This window comes from Macrotis lagotis, chromosome 1, assembly GCF_037893015.1.
Source record: "Macrotis lagotis isolate mMagLag1 chromosome 1, bilby.v1.9.chrom.fasta, whole genome shotgun sequence".
Taxonomy (NCBI): domain Eukaryota; kingdom Metazoa; phylum Chordata; class Mammalia; order Peramelemorphia; family Peramelidae; genus Macrotis; species Macrotis lagotis.
In genome coordinates, this window is record NC_133658.1 from 177,761,424 (window position 1) to 177,786,256 (window position 24,833).

General features: G+C 33.4%; 1 protein-coding gene and 1 pseudogene across 1 annotated transcript in view; both read right to left on the reverse strand.

Annotated features, from left to right (window-relative positions):
• Nucleotides 1-24,833, reverse strand: part of LOC141504439 (serine palmitoyltransferase 3-like) — a 218,210-nt gene that overhangs the window by 54,560 nt on the left and 138,817 nt on the right. Inside the window, exons 7-8 of the mRNA XM_074209437.1 lie at nucleotides 21,754-21,859; nucleotides 8,429-8,648 (exon numbers count right to left, since the gene is read on the reverse strand). Coding sequence (XP_074065538.1) covers nucleotides 8,429-8,648; nucleotides 21,754-21,859 — 326 coding nt within the window. The remainder of the gene's footprint in view (nucleotides 1-8,428; nucleotides 8,649-21,753; nucleotides 21,860-24,833) is intronic.
• LOC141514806 (cyclin-G1 pseudogene) lies at nucleotides 3,519-6,027 on the reverse strand (annotated as a pseudogene).

Sequence of the window (24,833 nt, forward strand, 5' to 3'; positions counted from 1 at the left end):
TTTTCCTGGTCATCTCAGATGATTTAATCATCTTCCTTACTATACATTGGCTTAGAATGTTATAGCAGGAAGCTTAACCTCCCAAGGATTTATCTAGTTGCTAATATAAAGCTTTGGCATCCATAGAGAAACTTTCTATAGAAATGCAAGATGAATTTACTATGCAGGATTATATTATAATTGCATTTAATATTTCAAGGATTTGTGATTTTATTGTTCCTCTCTTTGTTGATAGAGATCATAACTCTCTTATCTAAAGTAGCAATTATTGTGAGTTGCTGTGACTTAAATTTATCACTCCTGTAATGAGGATGCTTTTCAGAACTTGATTGGTTTGGCCTTTCAGGAACAATATTCTTGAAGGCTTTCATGCTTGATAGGATCTACCAAAGTTGGCATTAACCTTTGTGAATCCAGAGTTACTTCATTCCATAATAAGATGACAATCCCACAATACATTCTAATTTTAATACTATCACTTATAGTTAAAGTTAAGAGACATGAGGTTTTGATTTGTCAAATTTGAACCTGATTGATAGGTAAAAATTCTGAGGTTAAATGAACATTCATTTGAATTTTCTTAGACTTAAAAAATTAAATCTTTTGAATTGCTACATTAAAAATAATTTTAAAAATTCCATTAGTACCAATTTTGATTGGGGGGGGGTGAGAAGTTCCCCCAGTAATTTTAGAGAATTTCCTTTTGTTATACTTTTAACCTCTGAAAAATACAAAATATTCTGTTTTTTGAGGAGTATAGAGTAGAAAGGTAAGAAATTATTTCAAATCAAGAATTCTTTTGATTATACAATGTATTTTTTTAGTAAAATCAAGAGAATTAAACTCAAAAGAGAAACTCTATGCAAACACATTCAGAGGAAAATATGCAGTGGAAACCTGAAGAAAATAAAATGAAGCTTTAATGCTTCTTAAAATTTCAAAATATAACTTTCTTAATTGGAAATATACATTGGTTCATTTTCATTTAAAGACATTAGAAACTGAGGCTGTAGACCATGAAGAACAAACAGGATATCGAGTAACACATGAACTTTTAAATGTGCTTTACGTCCTTATAGGGACCAACCTAATTAGAATGGGTAGACTGGTTATATAGTCAAATCCTGGAATAATAACTGAAATAGTATTTTTAATGCTTTAAGGCTTATAAATTTATTTGTCTATATTATCTTATTTGATGTTCATAATAACTATTGAAGTAGCTATTACATGTAACTTGCCTATGGTCACATAATTAGTGTCTGACAAGGGGATTAGCCCCAGGTTTTTTCTGATTCAAAGTCCAGTACAATACCAAGCTGTGTACCTATTACTCCCTATTAAAAACTCTTGTTTTTTGAATTTTGCTTCCTAGAGCTACAAGGCATTTTTTTTAACTATACCAGATGATTTTTTGAGGTCTGTTTTCCCTCAGAAATTCTTATAACCGCTTTGGTGGCTTTTATTTCATTTTCTATTTCTTTCTACCATCTAGTGGTGGAATAAAAAAACTACAGTGAGACATATAAGAGGAGGAGCAACAGCAGTATAAATTCTTGATTTAGAACTGGAAGGGATCTTTGATGCAATCTAGGTCTGCCCTCTCTTGGTACATACAGAAAACTGAGGCCCAATACAGAAATCACAGTTATAGAAAAAATATGAATATCACTATAGGTATCTTGTTTTTTCTAAAAGTTGACTATTATAGTAAACTTCATTGTACTACAATACAATGTACAGTACAATGTTATTAGAATTGATGAGATAAAGAGCAGTGTTATTGGATTCTCTGCATTAAAAAGGGGAAAATAATTTGTTATAGCTTATACATAATATATGTACTTATCAAAGGCAATAGTATATGCATAAATACTTTGTAAATTGTAATACATATAAACACAAATTATTATTCATGAAATAAAAGGTATATTTATATGGTAATATTAATTTGTGGTATTCAATTAATCTAAAAAATAATAGGGCATCTATTGAATATCAAGCACTGGGGCTACGAAGACAAAAAAAATTCTTGACCTTGGGAAGCTTATATTGTGCTCATTTTTTCTATGATTGGAAACAGAATCAGTTTTGCGATAAGAGTATATCAGATCATACTTGACTAGAAAGAGGAAACAGATCGGAGGTTCTGCAAACATATTCTTAGCATGATGGGTAATTTTAGCTATCTACACATGCTTAGAGTGGTCTCTGTCAAAAATAGAGCAGCTAATAACTTGTTGACTTATCTTAATGATAATTTTAGCTTTCAAAAGGTAGAGGAACCTTAATCTGATTTACAGTGAGGCATTTGGTGATTGGGCTGTAGTAATATTGAGGGTTGCACCTTCCTTAGAGTTTATGATAGAGAAGAGAAAAAACAGTTATGGTCAAATTGTACCCTTGATTGGGAAAAAACTGATTTCCATGGGTTCAAAGACATTACAGGAGAGATGCCATGGACTGAAATTCTACAAGGGAAATTGTAATAGGAGGGTTTGGAAACCCTCAAGAATGAAATCTAAATCCAGAAAGGGAGACACTTCTGATGAGGAGAAAAACATGAAAATTGTTTTAAGAGCCAACACGTTGCACAGAGAATTCCCCAACAAACTGAATTTTGTTGTTGTTTTTTTTTGCCTTTGCAAGGCAATGGGGTCAAGTGACTTGCCCAAGGTCACACAGCTAGGTAGTTATTAAGTGTCTGAGGCAGGATTTGAATTCGGGTCCTCCTGATTCCAGGGCTGGTGCTCTATCCACTGTGCCAAGCTGTCCCCAAATTGAAATTTTTTTAAAAAAATTCAGTAGTTTTGTTGAAAGGTAACTTTCTTAGTAGCAGTACATAATGGTATTTTTGTTAGGTTACTTCAAGTAACTTAACTTTTCATTGACGAATTAGAAAGGAATTTCTTCAATAAATCAGATGTTTAGGAGTAATTAAAAAGATCATCTGTAAAATGCCTTACAAAGTGGATTATAAGAATATGAGACATAGAGTGGTTCTTTGATTTAACTTTAAAAGGAAGTTCCCCCCACCACAACATGATGCCAAAGGGAAACTACCCTTAAGTACTCTACTGAATAATTCATCAATTAAATTGCTGTTTACTTGAATCTGGATAGAAAATTCACTTTAGTCTCTTTAAGTAAAATTGTTTTTTAAATGATATACTAATGGATTAACTTCATACCAATAGTAATCCTTATTTAAAAGCTCTAGAGAGTTAGCATTAACATATAATACAGATTGACAGATTATGTGAGTTGTTCTATGATTTTTTCCCCCAAGGGGTTAGATATCAAGATAAAAAAAATCACTTTGTATAAAGTTTTGTATACTGTATCACTTGTTCCTTAAGATAATGTTGAAGATGACTTAAATTTAACATTAATAACTTTAATAGGATATTATAATCAAATTTAAATGAAACACAAGCTAAACAAAAATAAATGTTTAGAATTATTGAATTATCTAGTTGTATAAGGTTTCAACAAGATTGTTTATACTGCCTCAAAGACTAGTAACCCTAGTTAAAGTATATTATGACATTTTTAAAGTTGATATATTTTGATGTACACTTTCATCATAATGAAGTAACATCAATTAGTTAACTACCCCTTGCAATCAATACTACCTATAATCATTATACACATCCAAATGATACTAGACTGGATCAATATTAATATCAATTCCTTGAATAGTCTCCATTCTTATTCTACAATAGGGTTTCACATTTGAGTTTGAGTTTTTGCAGATATACTTCAAAGAGGATCATAATTAGTCTTGAACATACTTCCAAATAAAGCACACATAATCATTTTCCTCTTTCCTCTCAAATTTGAAAGCATCAATACTAACCTGATAGCTATATTTCAGATTTCATACTTTAAATACATTCTAATATTAGAACCCACAGTTTTAATGTGAAAAGGAACCTTCAAAATAGTTGAATTATTCACTATAAAAAATCCTATTAAGACCCAGTTTCAGGGATTGTTGGAGGATGAGTGTTTTTGTAATAACTCTGCCTTAACTGACGTGCAGTACACTCAGACACAATCCACTTCAACTTCTGAACAGTTGGCTTAGAACATTTGTTTGATGAATATTCAGTTAGGCACTTTACTACAAGTTCCTGCCAGAAGGTCAGATCTCTGCAATTTATTTTGGAATGTTTCTGAAGACATTCTACTCCTTTTGTCAGTTCTATAAATTTCTGTGCTTGAATATTCAGTGCAGTTATAGAGATTGCCAATACAGTAGTCTTTCTTCTAGAAAACATAATCCTACAGTGGCATTCCTTAACCTGATCTTCCAGTCTTTCAAAACTCAGGTTCTTTCTCCTGTAAAATGATAAGTTTTCATGAATGAATGAATAATAGAACTGTAGAAACTGAAAGGCAGTAGAAGTTTTGACTTTTCCTAATACTGTCTTTTCCATGCTTATCAGGTCAGAAGTTGTGAAATTGTATTGGCTTATTCGTATATCAGTGCCAAATGGGACATTTCTCTCTTCTGTTGATTTCATAGCCAGTTAGAAACAGCTTAATTCCAAACATATAAGATGTTTGAGCTGTACCTTCATTTTGAATGGAAATATGTCCAGTCAGTTCACAGCTAGAGAAAATTTTCTGTGTCAAAACCAAAGAACTGTATTAGGCTAAGAAAGTCTTTTACTTCAAAGTCCCTGAGTCTCACAATCATCCAAAGGCCATTATTACAGGCAGTTTCATTTATTCTCAAGCTACAGACTGACCTTTAGCTGACATCTGGATTCCTATTACAACAGAACATTCAGCTGGTAAAGAGGTTGTTACCAGTGACTCTCTCTTCTAGAGCTCCTGGAAGTGGCTCTTCTTTGGTAGCAAGGCTGCCACCTTCTTCCACAACTGTGGAGCCCATCCTTTCCTTACCCAGAAAAAAAAATGATCCAAACAAATTGAAAGGGTTTCTGGGACAGTGGCTCTAGTGAGCTGAAAATGATGCCAGTTCCAGGTTGCACAGTGTTGAGAACAAACTTAGATTTAAAATTGCACTTGGTGGAGTCAAGATGGCAGCGTGAAGGCAGGAATTCCTGGAAACCTGTTCCCCCCCAAACTCCAAAAGCCATCAAATTATGATTCTAGCCAAAATTTAGCGGGGGCAGAACCCACAGAAAGATGAATGATACAATTTCCCAGTCCAAGACAACTTAGAGGTTCCACAGAAAAGGTATGTTTCACTGAGACTGGGGGTTGGAAAAAGCTGCTGCGAATGCAGCCACAGCATAGCACAGCCAGTCCTGGTGCCTAGATCCCTGGTGGCACCTGGGTCCCTGGCAGAGGGGGTGATTTCCAGACCTCCTGGCTCAGGGAGCACCAGGAGCAGCTTGAAGGGGTGGTGAGAGAACTTTGCCACTTGTGTAGTGATCACTGGCCTCAGAGTAGCCTTGCAGTAAGAATTGGGGAAGGCAGCCTGCACCTCCAGATTGCAGCCCACAGATGGTAAGGGAGTTAGGGGAGACTGTAGAGCTCTCTCTGCTCTCCATGAGGCAGGAGTCAGCTGTTTGCCCACATTCAGATCCAGTTGCAGAATGGGCTCCCATACCACCATAGCCAAGCAGGGACTCTCCTCATAGCTTCAGGGCAGAGGGGAGGCTCTGTAGTCATCTACATCCCAGAGCACAGGCAAAAGAGCAGCTAAAGTCTCTCATAAGACCTTGGAGGAATTAAGGTCCCAGTGGGGTGTCCCCCAAACCCCCCAAGGCCTTGGAAGTGCAGTAAATCAGTCATAACCTGAGGAAAAGAGCAAACAAACAAAAAAGAAGAATCTGACAATAGAAAATTACTTTGATCCCATGGAAGATTCATAAGATGACAAAATCAAAGCTTTTGTATCCAAAACCTCCAAGAGAAATAGAAAATAGCCTCAGGCTATGGATGAGTTCAAAAGAGACTTTGAAAAGCAATTAAGGGAGGTAGAGAAAAAAATTGGGAGGAGAAATGAGAGCAATGCAGATAAATCATGAAAACCAAATCAGCAGCTTGGTGAAAGAAATGCAAAAAATACTGAAGAAAATAATATGTTAAAAAACCAGTTTATACCAAATGGAAAAAGCAATACAAAAGGCAAATGAAGAGTATATCTTAAAAAGAATAATTGCCCAGCTGGAAAAGGAGATATAAAAGCTCTCTGAATAAAACAACTCCTTCAAATACAGAATGGAACTAAAGGAAGCTGATGAATTTGTGAGAAATCAGGAAGAAATAAAACTTTCCAAAAAACCCCCAAATTAGAAGAAAATGTGAAGTATCTCATTGGAAAAACAACCAACCTCAAAAATAGATCCAGAGGGGATAATTTAAAAATTAATGGGCTACCTGAAAGTCATGAAAAGGAAAAGAGCCTAGACTTCATTTAATACAAGATTGCCCTGAGATCCTAAAAGCAGAGAGTAAAATAGAAATTGAGGGAATTCACTGGTCACCTCCTGAAAGAAAAACTTCCAGGAATATTATAGTCAAATTCCAAAACTCCCAAGTCAAAGAGAAAATACTAAAAACTGCCAGAAACAAACAGTTCAACTACCATGGCTTTATAGTCAGGATTACACAGAATCTGGCAGCATCTAATTAAGGGATTGTAAAACTTGGAATATGATATTCTGGAAGGGAAAAGATCTTGGTTTACAACTGAGAATCAACTAACCAGTAAAACTGAATATACTCTTTCAGGGGAACAAATAGACTTTCAATGAAACCTGGGACTTTCAAACTTTCCTATTGAAACAACCAGAGCTTAACAGAAAGTTTGATCTCAAGTAAAGGACTCAGATGAACCATAGAAAGGGCGGATGAGAAGAACTAATTATGATGAACTTAATGATGTTGAACTATTTGTATTCCTACATGGGAAGAAACTGATAACTCATATGAATTTTCTCCTTTATAAGAGCAGTTAGAAGGAGCATATATAGACAAGGCACAGGAAGGAGCTGAATATAATGGTATAATACAGCAAAAAGATGAGGACAATGGGTGATATAGGAAAGTACTGGGAGGAAGAGAAAGGAGAGGAAGAAGGGACTAAGATATTTCACATAAGAATGAAAAAGTTTTTGAAATGGGGTGGAAGGGGGGAAAGTGAGGGGGAATGAGTGAGCCTTCTTCATTCTCATCAGAAATGGCTCAGAGAGGAAATAACATACACACATAATATCTTACCCTAGAGAAAAATGAGAGGAAAGGGATCGGATAAGGGGGAATGGGGGGAGGGAAGGGGGGAGTAGGTGATAGAGGAGAGGAAAGATAGTGGGAGAGGGTACTCAGATACAACACACTTTTGAACAGGGACAGGGTGAAAGCAGAGAAAGAGAGAATAGAATAAATGAGAGTGGGAAGGTATATAATGGAGGAAAATACAGCTAGTGATAGCAACTGTGGGAAAAAATATTGAAGCAACTTCTTTGGTGGACTCATGATGAGGAAGGCAACTCATATCAGAGACAGAACTATTGGAATCTGAACATAGACTGAAGTACATTTTCTTTTCTCTCTCACTACTCTTGAGGTTTCTCATCTTTTTTGGGGGGGGGTTATGACTACTCTCACAAGATTATTATAATAATATAGAATAAATAAACCCCCCAACTAAAATTACACTTAACAGCTGATGGAAGTAAGGGCAAGTAACAGGATAATTATAAAGTTCTGTAAAAATAGTATCAGAAAGGCTAAAGCTTGAATGGATCGAATTTAATGTAGTATAAGTGAATATTAAGGAAACTATGAGGACTGAAGATGGAAAAGGTCTGATTTCTTCTTTAAGACAAACAGCTCTTCACTTTTTTTTGACTTTTGTTTTCTCTGTCAAGGAGAATGACCTTTATGATGGAAATGACAGAAAAATTGTCCAAAAGGAGACAGAACCCAAGATAAGTTAATAGATAATAAAAGAATATCTATCCCTCGAAGAATTTAGGACTAGGATAGATTAATTATATACTTGAGTCCTCAAGGAACTAGTGGATGTGATTTCTGAGTCACTGTCAGTGATATTTAGAAAATTAGAGAATTTCCCTGATATTGGGAAAAATTGAAGGCAAAACGAGGTGAGGATGACTGAGGATAAGATGAATAGATAATGTCATGGAAGCGATGAAGATGACCTTGGCATACTTTAGGAAGTAGTGGAGGATAAAAGGGTCTGGTGTGCTATATAGTCCATGGAGTCAAAAAGAGTTGGGTATCACTAAAAGTCTGAACAACAACAACAACAACAACATATTTGAATATGAATCTAAGCGGTAGGATGCTCCATAGTATATGTGGCAGGTTGATTTATATTATGTCTTATGCCTAGGAAATCTTGCCCTCTTAAATTTACCCTGACAGAATTAGGCTTAATGCAAGAGATTATTTTCAAGATGTACAAAGTTTTTTGTTTTACCTTTCTTCCAGCTATGTATCCTCCAGCAGCTGCAAAACTTTTGGTGAATGTTCCCATGAGCACATCAACATCAAAAGGATCCATTCCAAAGTAATCCACGACCCCTCGGCCTCTTGAGCCTACACATCCAATGCTATGAGCTTCATCCAAGTAGAGGTAAGCTTTGTACTTCTTCTTCAAGGCAATGATCTCAGGCAGGCGCACAATAGAACCTTCCATGCTAGATTATAGAAAGAAATGCTAATATTGTAATTTATCCTCTAAGAAACATTTCTTTCTTTTCCTTTTTTGAATAAAGATATTACAATAAGCCTCTACCCTCTCTCTAAAGATAGGTACTTGCCATTTCTTTCCCCTAAGATACATTTCAAAAACAAGAGGGTACTTGTGCTTATAAAAGTAATTTAGGGAAGAGTCTAAGTGTTTCGAAAATGAAGGCTGTGCCTCTATATCACATTTTCTTAAGAATTAAAATCAATTATTTGTTAATTTGGCATGTTAAGTGTGGAGTCAGGTTGAGCAAATAATTGCATTGTCATTTTTAATTTTAATTGATAATATTTTTAAAATAACATTCTTTTTAATAAATGGAATTGTTTCAATCATGTAATGCTTGAACTGACTGATAGGTCCATAAATACTCATTTGACCAATTAGACCCTATCAGTCCTCTCTTTTGAGTTACTGAAAAGTGAAGCTTACAGTGATATAACCATAAAATAATTTTATGTGAGATTAAGAAGAGTTAAATATAGCAATATAACCATGTATATAGAGTCATATTTATTATTTCATTGCAGTAAGTGGTTTATTTCATATGTATAATAGTTTTCTTATAGATGGAAACTTTTTTTTTAATTCCCTGTCTTATGTTTCTTTGCATTGTGAGTTATAAACACCTTCTCCTTTTGGAATTAGGGAGGATATAAATCTTATTTAAATAAAAATAATGTTGAATCTGTGTAATAAATGCAATTAAGTAAGAAATGGAATTTTAAGTTTTTAATAAGTTCTCAAAATACCTTAATTGCAATACATCTGTACAGTTATGATTGAATCAAATGATTATCACAATTAAAAAATAAATGAGTTAAGTCAATACTATTTTAATGTGTTCTTTCCCTCTACTGAATTTAACTATAAATAAAATTAAACTTAAAGCTTTTGTTTTTCCCCTTTAAACACTTCTTTCAGGTTAGTTTAGATAGCAAAATGGTAAAATTGGTTGGACATGTTTCCCTAACTTAATAGATGATAGGTAAAGAATCAAATTAAAAAAAAATCTTTTCACAGGATTGTTTGTGTGTATGTGTGTTTATATATACACACTATTTGTATTTAGGCCAGGATTTGAGTCAACTTAAGGCTAATTAAGTCTTATTCCTTTAACTGCAGCACTTTAATATTTGAAATTGAGCTACATTTAGAAATATACTAATGTTCTTTATATTCATTTTAGAATATTTTAGAACATTTTTTCCTTTGAAATGAAAGTCTTCTCTTATTTGTTTCAATGTTATTTAAAGAAATACTGTTTAAATGTATCTATGAATACAGAAAATTCTACCACCTAATTTAAAGCAGTATTCAAGGCTTTTAATTATACTAAAATTAATAATGTATAGTATATATATATGTATATTGTCTATTAGATAATATATTAACTAAGTGTTTAAAATTCTTTCTGAAATTTCCTTTCTCCATATATATATATATAAATCTGAGTTACTAAATGACAGCAGTGGAGACAAATGTTATTGTTTGCCAATTTACATTGTGGAAATATCTTCCTTGTGGACTCAAGTCATATTCTGAGATCAGAAAGGAAATAATAAAACTACCATTTTAAAATTAAGTAACTACTGTTCTTTTTCTTTTCTTGTTCTTTTTGGTTTTCACTTACTGCAACTGATTTAGAGCTTGACTTTTGAATTTCAGAAGATCTCAACTACTTTTTTGGGGAGGATAGGAAATCTCAGGCATTTTTCGAATAAATAATGTTTTGATAGAGAACTTGACTGTTTTTGGAAGTATTGAATTTTCTAAGGTTAGGTGGTTGATCATCAAATTATTTCTTAGGAACAGGAAAATCTTAGTTCATTTCAGGTTGATGGATGATTATTTACTTTATTATAAATTTCCTCTTTATGAAAAATTCATATTGCATCAATGTAACATTTATTGCATATTAAAGAACTCAAATGCCATCAGATATACCTTTTATTCAAGTGGATATAGAGTATTATGGTTTGTTTTCTTTAGCAGATAATTGAAATAATTTGAAAACTTTTCTATGGTCCTACCCCCTCTCCCTTTGAATCAGGAGGTTTCATCTGTAGTTTTGTGACTTTGATCAGTACTGGCTATAGACCTTGGACTTACTATACCAAGCAGGTATAATAAGACAAGATACTGAGAAAGAAAACAGCTTCTACTTTGGTATCAGGGTCTCTTTTTAGTATCATGTACTTATAGATGCTGCTTGTTTTGTCTACTATGATCTTGTAGGCTTTACCTTGCTTAGTTGAACCTAGTTAAAAGTAATTAAAATGATGTTGTAAAGCATTTAGCACAATGCCCATCAGATAGGTACTTAATAAAAGCTTATTCTTTTCCTTCTTTCCCCTATGTTATTTACTGCATTAGTCAATTCTCCTGGAATTCACTTCATGCTTAGTTGACCTGCCATGAACTTGACCTCTGTTTACCTGACTGTGATAATGTCCTGATCTTCTGGGCCCTTCTCTTCCTCTGGTTTTCAACTTATTTCTAGACTAAGTTTTAGTATTTTTCAGATTCTTTATAGCTAGCTGAGATCTGGTCCTGATTTTATATATTTTAGATCATCCTGTTGGGTTTATATACTTATCATGTATTATTGTACAGTATGGTTATCAATTATCTAATTATCTATGATATTCCCTGCTAGACTATAAGTTTCATGACAGCACAGATTTTATTTATGTGTACCTTGTATCTCTTCCATTGCTTTGTCCAGAGTAGGTGCTTAGTAAACATTTAGTTGAATTGAGTTATACTCTAGTGTGAAATACATTATTCATTTAGACATTCAATAATTTAGCAAATTAAAAAGATACATGCCAGACACTATGCTGTCTCATAAAAAAATTATAGAATTTGTTCCCTTAAGGAGTTTTTAATCTAATGCAACATATATATATATATATATATATATATATATATATATATATATGAGGTATCCTAAAGTAAGTATGACACACAAAATAGAATTTCATAAGGATAAAATAGGTCCAGACAAAATGCTGAGGAGATCACAGAGGACTTTATAGAAGAGGTATGCTGAGGTGGATCTTGAAGGAAGAGAATTTCTTTAAGTACAGTTCAGGAGGGAAGATACTATAGGAATAATTCATGATCTTTGCAAATGCATGGAAATGGGCAATTGCAGAATGAGTTGAAGAACATAGAATAAAAAGTTTTAATTGTCAGCTAACAAAGTTATTTTTTATTTAGGAATCAAAGTGTTTTTGAGTAGGAAGTAATATGGTCACACCTGTGTGGTAGGAAGATTATATTTCTCATTATATAAATAAAAGACCAGTGTTGGAGAAATATTGAAGGCAGAAGTTATTACAATTAATCATATAACTAGTGATGAAACACTGTATTAGGGTGATGGTAGTATAAGAATGGAGATGAAGAAACAAAAGCGAGAAGTCTTGTGGAGTTGTTGGCTGAGATTAACAACTATATTAGTGTGAAAGATAAGGAAAAAGAAAATCAAAGATGACTCTGTGGATTTGCATTTAGATAACTGGGAAAAAAAAAGAGAAAGCCCTTGGAGAAGTAAATACATTGAGAAACAAGATTAAGTTTGGTGATCATGAAGAAAGAAATTTGATGCATTCCATTGATTTATAAGATCATGAAGGCAGGAATAATTTGGAGCATTTTTGTTTTTGTATTCACATTGCACCATGTAAACCAAGTCAAGTCAAATATAATATAGCATATATGAATAGCATGATCATCTTGCATTGATTAGGCTATGACTGAATGGGGAGAAAACCAAACATGACATGATCTATGATTAGGCTAATATGAGACTGTCATCTCCATTGTCTTAAACACTGTTTTTCTATTAATGAATCTTTTTTTAATTTTTTTTTTTAGCTTTTTGCAAGGCAAATGGGGTTAAGTGGCTTGCCCAAGGTCTATTAATGAATCTTGAATTAACTTTTTTTTTAGCAGCACTGATAACTCATATTGAATATTCAGCTAACTAAAAAGCCTTTTTTTTTTAATATGAGCTACTATAAAGCTAGGTCTCTCTTATCCTGGGTATTGGAGGTTAATACTTTTTCATTTAAATGTAGAAATTGGAGATGATTCTGGGAAGATACTGGAGATCAGAAAACTTTCTGCTCTATAAATTTCCTCCATAGTAAAAGACAGAACATTGCCTCAGAGGGAATGCAGAATAATAAAATAAACAATACTCAGGGTAAAGCAGTTGTTTTAAGACAACCTAAAGAAGATCCTGGAAGTCAGGGGCAAGTTTTGGCTTTAGTAAAGTACTTCCTGGTCAACTCTTTAGAATCAATAAGCATCAAGCCCTGGGGCCTGCTGGGGTTGGAAAGGCAGCCTCAATCTTAGAAACTTTCATGTCCTGGACAGTGTTCAGATTTGAAGTCTGTATAGGAGAATAATAATAATAAGGGATGTTTGATGTCATGGACAACTGCGATGACCAGATATGTCTTAGGTAGTATAACATACATCTTATGAGTGGAGGAGCAGAGGCAGTGACTTTGCTGTCTGTGGGTACCTGCAGGAGAGCAGAGTCCCTGTTCCAGGGAAGAAAGAACAGCTGTAGTTTGCAGCCAACAGAGGGACTTCATTTTGGGGACAGCAACCAGAGGGATCTAACCATGGCTTAAGAGTGGAGATGAGACTCCAAGGTTGAGTCACAAGACAGATCTCAGAAAATAATAGTAAAAAGGACCTGAGACTTGGGACATTATTTCCTCAAGACTAGGACTTGATTACACTAATAGCTGCTAAAAACAAAATAAAACAAAAAAATAAATAAAAATTGAGCAATTAAAGGAGAAAAGGAGAAAGAATTCAACCATAGACATACTATGGGAATAAAGAAGATTGGGGTTCACAATCAAAGGAAAATAGGAGTTAAAAAAGGTCTATGCCTTTTTCAATGAGAAATATCACATGGTCCCAAGAACAAAAAGATAAAATCCTTTAAAAGAATTTTAAAAGTCAAGAAAGATTCTAGAAAAATTAGAAAAAAAAAGAACAATCCAAAAAAAAATAAATTATAAAATGACAGTCAATCAACCTGAAACAGATAATCAAAAAATTCAATGAAGAAAATACTTCCCTCGGGTGTCTAGGTGGCTTAGTGGATAAAGCACTGGCCTTGGAGTCAGGAGTACCTGGGTTCAAATCCGGTCTCAGACACTTAATAATTACCTAGCTGTGTAGCCTTGGGCAAGCCACTTAACCCCATTTGCCTTGCCAAAACATAAAAAACAAAGAAGAAGAAAATAATTCCTTGAAAACTAGAATTGGGAAAATTGTAGCTAATGACATTCTAAGACAAAAAATAACAAAAAAAATCAAAAGATTGAAAAAATAGAAGATAATGTGAAACATTTCATCAGAAAAACAATTGACCTGGAGAACAGATCAAGGAGAAATAATATAAGAATAGTCAGACTACTGGAAAATTATGATTAAACAAAATCTTGATAGGATATTACAAGCAATTACTGAGGAAGTTGCCCTGAAGTTTAAGAACAAGAAGGCAAAGTGGAAGTAAAATAAAATCCACCAATCACCCTGAGAGAGATCCAGGAGGAAAATTACAGGAATAGGTTAGCCAAGTAAAACTCCGAGATTAGGAAAAAAAAAATGGAAGTAACAAGAAAAAAACAATTTAAATATTATGAACCTACAATATGGATTGTACAAGACCTAGCAGTTCATAGAGCAAAAAAGAGCTGATGTTCTGACTAAGGATAACCTATCCATCAAAGTTAAATGTTATCCTGAACGGAAAAAAATAGACATTTAATGAGCTGAAAGGCTTTCAGGTATTTGTGGCAGAAATAGCAAAAGTTAAGGTAAATTTGACATATAACATCCAGAAGAAATATAAAGTAAATATTAATAAAGGATTTACTAAGGTCCAATCATTTAATTCTTATATACAGAAATAATATCATTTCTTTATGATTTTAATTTTGGGCGGTATTTTGAAAGAAAGATGGTCTGAGATGAGTATGATGGGATGATTTTAAAAAAATAAAACTATGTAGGGAGAGAAAAAGAAGCAATTATCTCATATATCTCATATAAATCAGCTTTAAAAAAGGAAAAATTGATACAGAAGAAACTAATAGGGGGAGAACAGGTAATGGAATCTAACTCTCAAAGCTACTGAGTTAATGAGGGAATAATGGATATCCAATGTATAAAAATCTTCTAAATTTAACAGGAAACAATAGGGCAAGGGATACAATGTGAGGAGGGAAGATAAGGGAGGGATTTTTGGAGGATTGGGTAGTTTAAGGAATAGGAGAGCAAGGTAATGATTAGAAGTAAAGGAAGCAGTGAAGGGGGATAGGAATAGATTGAGGACAATTGGGAATATAGGAAGGAGAAAAATATACAAATAATTGTAACATAGGATGTGAATGGAATGAAATGTGAATGAAATAAAATTGAAATTGATGGAAAATTAAAAATTTAAATTTAACAATATGATGCTTTCAGGAAATACTATAAAATGATAAATATACACAAAGAAAATAAAGGTCAGGAATAGAATTTATTATGTAAAAAGATAGGGGAAATATTCATGATCTTAAAGTTAGAACTAAAATAGTCAAAAGAGGAAAATAGAGAAACTATTCTGTGTCAACAGTTTAGTATTATTTTAGATGATTTAAAATAACTAGAAAGCATAAAATAACTGGCAATTTACCTGCCAAAACAGGCACAGGAATTAAATGAATATATTAAAAAGTATATATTTTATGCAAATAAAATTTTATTCAAATAATTGAATTCATATTTCTTTTTCTAGGTATGTAAATCCATTATAATTAAAGTGGTGTTTTTACCTAATGAATTTGTATTTTAGGAATGCTATCCCAATTCAGTCACTAAAAATTATCTTAGGTAAAAATAATAACAAACTTCATTTGGAAGCGGAAAAGGTCAGGAATTTCAAAGAAACCTGGGGGAAAATGTAAAAGAAGCAGATTGAATACTATTATATTATATTATATTATATTATATTATATTATATTATATGGTAAGAGCACTGTTGAAGTATAAAGTGATAATTCTGATTATTTTAAATAAAAATTTCTTGTAAAAAATAAAGCAAGAATAGAAGGAATACAGAAAATTGGGGAAACTTTCATAGACAATCTCTCAGAATGTGATTGAGTTAGAATGTTGCATTGCTATGGAATAGGAAATGATGAGATGCTTAATTTAGATAAACAGAGAAGACTTGGACTTTATTATAAAGGAAGATTCCACCTTCAGAGAAACAGGTGACTGGAAATAAACATAGTATGGTCTTACATATATGTATATTGGAGCATATGTATATATGTGTTTATGCTTATAGAGATCTATGTATGTATAAGCATATAGTTGGTTAGTTGGTTCTTGTCCTTCATTATTGAAGACTAAAATGACATCACTATGTAAGAGAACAGTTAAAGTGTGTCTGACTGTGGTTGATCAGACCAATACAAGCTTGGAATGCTTTATTACAAGTTGGGCACAAATATCCATGTGAAACTTGGGGCAAATTCTCTAAACTTGCACATCTAACATTTCTTTTGAGCTATACATAGTACCTTCCCTGATGAGGGCACACCATGCTAGATGTGCCAGTGTTTCCCATGTTGACCAATCAATTCCAAAGTTCTTAAGAGAGACCTTCAGAGTGTCCTTATATTGCTTCTTTTGACATCCCTGTGAGCACTTGCCCTCTGTGAGTTCTCTGTAAAATAGTCTTTTTGGAAAGTGTATGTTTAGCATTTGAACAACATGACTGGTCCATTGGAATTACACACTTTGTTGTAAACTTCGAATGCTTTCCAGTTTAGCTCAAGAAAGGACGTCAGTGTTTTATATCCTCTTCAAGTGATTTTCAGAACCTTACTAAGACAATTTAAATGGATGCGAGTGCATGTGTGCACACATATGAATATGTGTATAAATATATGTATATATATGTGAACATACATGCATGTGTGCATGCATATGTATATACACACATGTGTGTATATGTATATATGTTAGGGCTGAGTGAAGGAGAGGAAAAAAAAGTAAAAAGTGCAAGCAGAGAAAGAAGAAAACCTAAGGAAACAAAGTTGAACAGCCTTGAAAATACTGTATAGTATTTATTATACAGGTTTTCTTGAAATGGAAATTTATTGCTTTATATTATCTTTTTATGTTCTCTTGTAAACATGGCAATTTTTCCCTTTCCTTTAAGATTAAAACAAATTTTAAAACTTTAAAAATTAAAAATATAGAGTTTTATATTTATCCCTTTTAAATTTCAATGCAGTACAATAGAAAAGAAAGTACTGTCTTTGTAGTCATAGGTTCAGATGCTACCTCTACCATTTATTGTATGACCTCAGACAAATCACTTAACTTCTCAGTTTCCTCCTTTATTAATGAGAGGTTTGGACTAGATGATGTCTAGCATCTTTCCCAGCTCTCAATCTATGATTGAAGATATTACTCAGACCTGTGTAGACCTTTTTTGAATCTTGATTTTATCTTTTTTTTTTTTTTTTTTGCAAGGCACAGCTAGGTAAATATTAAGTATCTGAGGTCAGATTTAAACTCAGGTACTCCTGAATCCAGGACTGGTGCTCTAACCACGGTGCAATCTAGCTGCCCCCTTGATTTATCTTCTGGTGTAAAAATTTTACTTTAGAGTTTTGTGCCATTCACATAGTCAATGAATATACCTGTCACCCTGCATTTATGAGAGGTGGTCTCCCATTATATATAACCTTGAAAACCAGAAAGACATAGGTTGAAGTCCCAATTGTTACATACTGCTTCTGTGACCCTGAGCAAGTCACTTAATCTATCAAAGTTCCTGGCAACTCTCCAAGACTATAAATTCAAAGAAGGCTCTGATTATTAGAAGGTATTTTTTCATCTAAGCATTTGTGATAATAATGAAATCACAAGTATAGTCCCTATCCTTAACCTATAGAATAATATCAAATTGATTGATCAACAAATCTTATACAGAACATGTCTAAGAATTGAATCCTATTTCATACCTCTAGAAATTTTCTCATTTGATTTTATATATATATATAGATATAGATATAAATTAAGATTATTTATGGTCATCATACACCTAGGATTTCATTGAAATGTATCCAACTTAGATTTCTTTTATCTCTTGAAAAGGAGATTATGACTTTATCATATGTCTTGCAGAAAGTCATATATATGTAATCACACACATATATGAATATATATGTCTAGAATAGTTTATTGATTTACAAGTCTAAAATCCTTTCATAAATGGAAATGAGGTAGGCTATTATTATTCTTACTTTTTTGTGACTACTTCTTAGTGAATACTTCCTGTGACTCATAGGGACCACAGTTTCCCTTTTTAGGTGCTCACAAGCTTCTTTGTTTTGTATTATACAGTTCCTTATTTTCCTTGCATGCATATATTGTAATTTTTAAATGTTTGTTTCCACTAGAATTTAGCACATAGATAGAAGAAGAGAATCCTTTTGTGTGGACTACCAGAGTTCTTTTTCAAGTATATGTAGAATTCTGGGTAGAAGAATAATTAGACATTTTCCTGGATTCCTCTAGATCTCTGTATAATTTATTTCATTTACAAAGTTACAGTAGGATCTATTTTTTATTATTTCTTGATAACTGTCATAAATACAAGAAGATCACTTTTCTCTGCCAGTATTTTGAAAGCTTTAACTCTTCTGTTAGATTTTTCCTTTGAGTGTTATATCTGGTTATGTTGTATTAGTTTTACATCACAGCCTCATCATTTGGTGCATTTAGCAGATAAACATACTGTATACACTTTTCTTTTCTAAGTTAATGTCATTTTCTTTTTGTTTATGGATCATTGAGCCACCTTTTAAATACATAAACTACTTAGTGACTAAAATAGTGCTATAAAAATGTGGTTCAAGGCATATGAGTGACTTGACACTGGATTCTGATATTCCTTAACCTTGCCTTGACTTTTTCTGCTGAGTACTTTTGTACTTGATCAAAGATGTTGAAAGGAACAGGAAAGAGAAAAAAAAACAATCATGATATTGAAACTCTAAAGGCAGTGCAATGATACAATCTGTATGGATATCCACAAATTAAATACCAAAAAAATTTTTTGAATTGAAAATTCTGACATTATTCTTAAGAAAAATGGAGATTACATTCAATGTTAAATTATGGAAATGACAGAAGAAAGTCACATAAAATCATAGAATTATAGAATGATTGAGTTGGAAGTACAAATAATCTAGTCTGACCTTTTCATCTTAAAAATGAAGAAACCAAAATACAGGAAGATTATGACCTATTCATAAAAAAATAGTTTGAGTTGGAGACTTTTCACTGAAAGTTTCATATACTGATTTTTTGGGGAAAAAAGAAAAACATTGTGCTCCACTAAAAAGTCCCTGAAAGTCCTATTCCAGATCTCTTTGACAAGAGGACATAAGAAAAATGACCACATAAACCACAGATTAAGTTTAAAATATTAAAGATGTTTAAACTTGAAATCTGGTTTAGTTTTTCAATTTCTGCAAGTAATCCTTAACTTTTAAGTTAGTATTGCTGATACTGTGGCAGAAGAAAGATAGAATTTATGAAGTGAACAAAATCCAGCCTTTGCAGTGGTTTCTGTAGGCTGGGTCACTGACAAGAATATTTGACAGTAAAATGCTGGTGGTCCTTTTAATTTCAGCCATGATCAAAGTGTTTAAAACTTAACTTTCCTTTAGTTGTGCCAAGTTGCGTTTATTTGCAGTTTAGTTCTGTTTATTCTGTTTAAAAGGAGATGTCCAGCCTGCTCTGGCTCAGCTGATCAGCTTTTAAGCTGTTCCAATCCTGAATGACAGGTGTTTAGATAAGAGCTGGTTTGTTCTGTCACCCCAGTTTTATGGTTCACTGCAGCTGGCACAAATTACACAGAAGGAAGAACGAGGCTTGAAGTTATGACAGCATAAAGTCAATATGGCAATATTATTTTTTTAAAGTAGCAAGTTCAGGACCAATGAGTAGTCAATTATTCTAGTGTACTCTCACAGACTTTATGCATAGGACACACTCCTAGTTTTCACCATTTTATATTTTGATACATCATAAATAAAATCAGTTACTGACAATAAACTATAAATACCAACTTCATAGTTCTGTAGGAGCACGTGCAGCTACCAGCCCTCTTAGATGAGGTATGGAGAAGACCTATATGGGGACATTTGAAGGTTTAACCCTGATCAACAGCCAGAACAATAAATTCTGCAGGCAGTTGTTATTTTTTAAAGAAAAACAAATTTTAAAGTTTGAATTTGTGAAAATGTATTTTTTACAGGAAACATTTCTCTCCTTTTCTGCTTGTTACTGTTCTTTTAACTAAAATTGTTACTTTAAGGGAACTTTAGATTAAGAGAAAAAACATGTTGTCTCTACTTTTCCTACAGTTGCAGCAAAACTGTTATTTTTCAAATGTAGGAATTACTATTTCATTAATTTTTTTCACTTTTCTATAATTATCCCATAGGAACATCCTTTCTAATTATTTGAGATTAGGATTCATTAAAATTTCTCTTAGGAAATATTCTGCTGAGCTAACAGCTTCTCTGCATATAGAGTAATAGCAAAGGGAATCTTTGGGGAATCTTCCTCCTCCATTAGGAACAAAAATATAAAAATTTTGATTGAAGAGAATTGAATTTTTGACATAAAATCTTTCTAAGACAAACTATGAAGGGGTTAGTAGCCTCTCTGGCATTATAGTTTAAATGTGTTAGGAATATTCTATATGTTAGTGGACCCTTTAGCTATTGATAATCTTTTGTGGTTTTTAGTAAAAATGACAAATCAGATGATATGTCAGGTACCCCTCAATATATTCTATGATTAGATATGAAATGTCAGAAGAATTCAAGTCAAAGACCATTAAAGGGTAAAAAAAAATCCCTGTGACCAGAGATCTTCAGTATATGACAAGTAAAATTTATAAAGAGCCAATTCAAGTTAACTCTTTTTCCATATACATAAACATGCATTCATATATAAGCAAAGCAGGTTGAAAAAATTTCCATAATATCAAACCATATCAAGAGAGGTAGACATGAGTTATGGAAAAGATCCTTAATAGTTAGACCTATTCAATAATTGAATAGGTTGTCTCTAGTGGAAAAGGGCTCTCCCTTGCTAGAGTTTTTAAAGTGAAGACTGAATACTATGTTTTGAGAAGTATAGGAGGGATTCTTGTTCAGATAACGATTGTATTAGATGACTCTAATGTCAATAAATTCACTTTAAATATTAAGCACTTAATATGTTGAAGATTATTGTGCTCTGTCCATAAAAATATTATATGATATCTCTTTTAACTTTGAGGTTCTGTGTGATTATGTGTTTCCAGTTATTTGATAATAAAGATTACCCTGTAGATAACCAGATCAAAGCTTGATGGCTTACTTGTGTTTGACTCTCAGTAGGTCTTTTCTGATCTGTTAAATTTATTTTTTATTGTTGCTCAGTTGTTTCAATCATGTCTGATTCTGTGACTCAATTTGGGTATTTTTGGGCAAAGATAGTAGTGGGGTTTACCTTTTCCTTCTCCAGCTCTTTTTACATTTTAGGAACTGAGACCCCAGGGTTAAGTGACTTGCCCAGGGTCACACAGCTAGTAAATATCTGAGGCTGGATTTGAACTCAGAAAGATCACTCTTCCTGATTTCAGACCTATCACTCTATGCACTGTGCCACCTAGCTATCCCAAATATGTGAAATACATTTCTTCATCCCTCTGCCTTTTTATTGTTTATTTATTTATTTGTTTGTTTGTTTACTTATTTATTTTTAGGTTTTTGCAAGGCAGTGGGATTAAGTGGTTTGCTCAAGGACACACAGGTAATTATTAAGTGTCTGAGACCAGATTTGAAATCAGGTACTCCTGACTGCAGGGCCGCCCCACCTCTGACTTTTGAAAGACTGTTTTAGATAGTAACAGCTAGCATCCTCTAAAAATACCCTGATCATTCACATACCTATAGACGCCTTCTACTAGAATGAGGATTTTTTTCCATGCTCTTCGACTTCGAGGCTGGCCATAGATCACAGCTTCTCTGAGTAGGTTCTCTAGACTTTGCATGTCTTTAAATAACAAGCAAAAAAGAAAGTGACTTATGAGAGTGAGATGGATTTTTTTGGTTATTTTAGTTTTTAAGCATTCTTCATTATTTTAGGTTCAAGCTTCAAAATATCTTTCTGATACCAATGTTAAAGTCAGAATTAAAAAGACACATTTCCCCCATCCCCTTTTAAATAAAAATAAGCACAAGGAACTAACAACAGTTTTCTATCAAATTCTTCCTTCTAAAAATGGTGATATTTATGAAAAAAACCCCCTAGCATTATCGAATTGTTGAAGATTTCCAAATTATTATATATATGTGTATATATTATCTCATTTGGTTAAATTTGTATTTTAAGGGAACTAGGAAAGCTTCTCCTCAGCTAACATCTCCTTGTCCCATTGATTTGTGCTAGATAGCATATAATAAGGGATTTATTGCATTATCTTTCTAGCTTTCATCTCTCTCTCTTAAATACTAGTCCTACCTTATCAGGTACCCATTGGACATTCCCACCTGGATTTCCTAACTGAAACTCAAACTCAACATGTTCATTATCTTCCCCATCTAATCCCATATACTCTTCAAACAATTATGCCTTTTGAAACTACAGCCATCTTCCTATTCACTACTATCATACTTTAACTTTTAAGATTATCCTTGACTCTTTTCTCTCTTTCCCCCAGTGTAATCTGAACAACATTGCTCCCTTCCTAGTCACTACCACTTTATTAACCTTGGGATCATTCTTGACATTTTTTTCTCTTTTTCCCCTCTTCCACCCAACTCAGTCAGGTACCAAATGTTGTTATTTCTGTTCTACAGCATCTTCTATATCTTTTCCATTTTTCTTCACTTATAAGACCAGGACTTTATGAACCCTATCCCATTCATTTATATTATGTGCTCTTTAAATTGGTCTGCTAGATATACTTTTTTCCCACCTTTGTGTCTTTGCATAGGTTGGTGTCCAGACCTGGAATATATTTCCTCATCTGCTCTACCTTTTATATTTGTTTTTGATAATAATGTTTAGCTTCCTCTAAACTCTCCTCTGCTGTCTAATTTTTTTACCCTTGTGTTGTCTTGTTTACCACACCTTGTCAAGTACCAATTTTAGTTTCTCACTATCTACCTTCTTTGCAATTTTTGTGAGCTGTTGAATAGAACTGGGAAAAAAAATCACAAACATATGCAGATATGGCCCATTATAAATTTGTTAGGTAATAACAATTAAGTTCTTCCTTACAGCAACAAGGTAGTACTTTTCAACAATTTTGTCAATTCACTGTCTCTTTCATGTGAGTGACATTTCCAAGCATTCTCATTTATTTTCAATCTCTTCATAGAGCTTCTTCCTCTGAGTACCTTTTCTCTTTTGTCACCAAAAAAAATTGAGGTCATTTGCTAAAAAGTTCTGTTTTCTCCTCTATTCTACCTACCCACATCCCTCTGACATCTCCTCTATCTCCTTCCTCTCCATTGTCTCACAAGAAAAGGTGACCTTTTGCCTTACCAACAGAAACCCTTTTATTTTCCAATTAGATCTCATCCCCTCCCATTTTCTCAAACAGAATATCCATTCTCTTAATCTTATTCTCTTATCTTTGATCTCTCCTTATCTACTGACTCCTTTCCTGCTGCTTGTATAAAGCACTTCAACCTAAAAAAAAAACCCCAACAAAACCCTTCATTTCATCTGATCAACTCCTTTTTACTGAACTTCTTAAGGAAACTCTCTTCACTAAGTACCACTTCCATTTCTTTGTTTCCTTAAACCTTTGTACCTCTCTACTTTATGGATTTTCATGACTTCTCCTGGTCCCCCCACCTTTGTTTGATGCTCTTTTTTCACTTGTCTTTCCTGGATTTAAAAATGAGATGGAGAAGGAAATGGCAAGTAACTCTAGTATCTTTGCCAAAAAAAATCCCAAATCTAGTCAAGAAAGGACTGGACAACAATTCAAGCAACAAACTCAGGAACTATTAGCTGTATCCCCCCCCCCCCCCAGGGTAAAATGAATAGTGTCCTTCCACATGATCTCATGTCTGAACTATTGCTGTAGCCTTCTGGTTTGGTTCTACTTCCTCAACTTCTTTCCACTCTAAGAAGTGATTTTTCTAATATCAAGATCTTGCCATTTATCCATTTCAGTTATATATTGTACCTTAGTCTCATATAATCTACCACCCAGAGACATTGACCTGTTTGCTTTCCCTTATTTACGGCAGTTCAACTTCCAACTCTATGCCTTTTCACTGGCTTTCTCTTATGCCTAAAACTCTCATTCAAAATTGTCTTTTATCTTGGTGTCACAACAGATAGAGCACTAGACTTGGATTCAGGAAGACCTGAATTCAAATCTAAGCTCAGATACTTGCTAGTCAAGCAAGTCAACAAACCTCTGTCAACCTCAGTTTCCTCAACTTTAAAATGGGGATAAATAGCATATATATCCCAGAGCCATTGTGAAGATTAAATGGTACATTATTTGTAAAATAACACATTGCATGACACAATGCTTTCCACTTCTCCCTTCTGGTTTTCAACCCTCAGTCCAGGTCTCACCTTCTGCAAGAAATCTTTGCCTCTCTTATATCTTCATACTTTCTCTCACCTCATATTCCTCAATTAGTACTTTCCTTTTGAGATTACCTTCTGTTTTCACTTTATATTTGTAGTAGCTATATGTGCATGTTGTCTCTTCCAGAAGTATAAGTCCTTATGGGTGGGGATCTGTTTTGGTCTTTTTAATTTTTCTTTTAATCCCCAAGGTTTAGCAATTCCTAGGATAATAGTAAGTGTTTAATAGATTCCTCTGGACTGAGTTGTTATCTGTCAGTTTCTGAGTGTGAGGATTTCAGAGTTTTTATTTGCTGTTTTTTTTAATTGATCATTTTGTGTAATTGCTCACTGGAAACCACCAACTGAATTTCCTAACAGTAACTCAAATTCAACATGTCCATTATTGTCCACATCTAATCCCGTACGC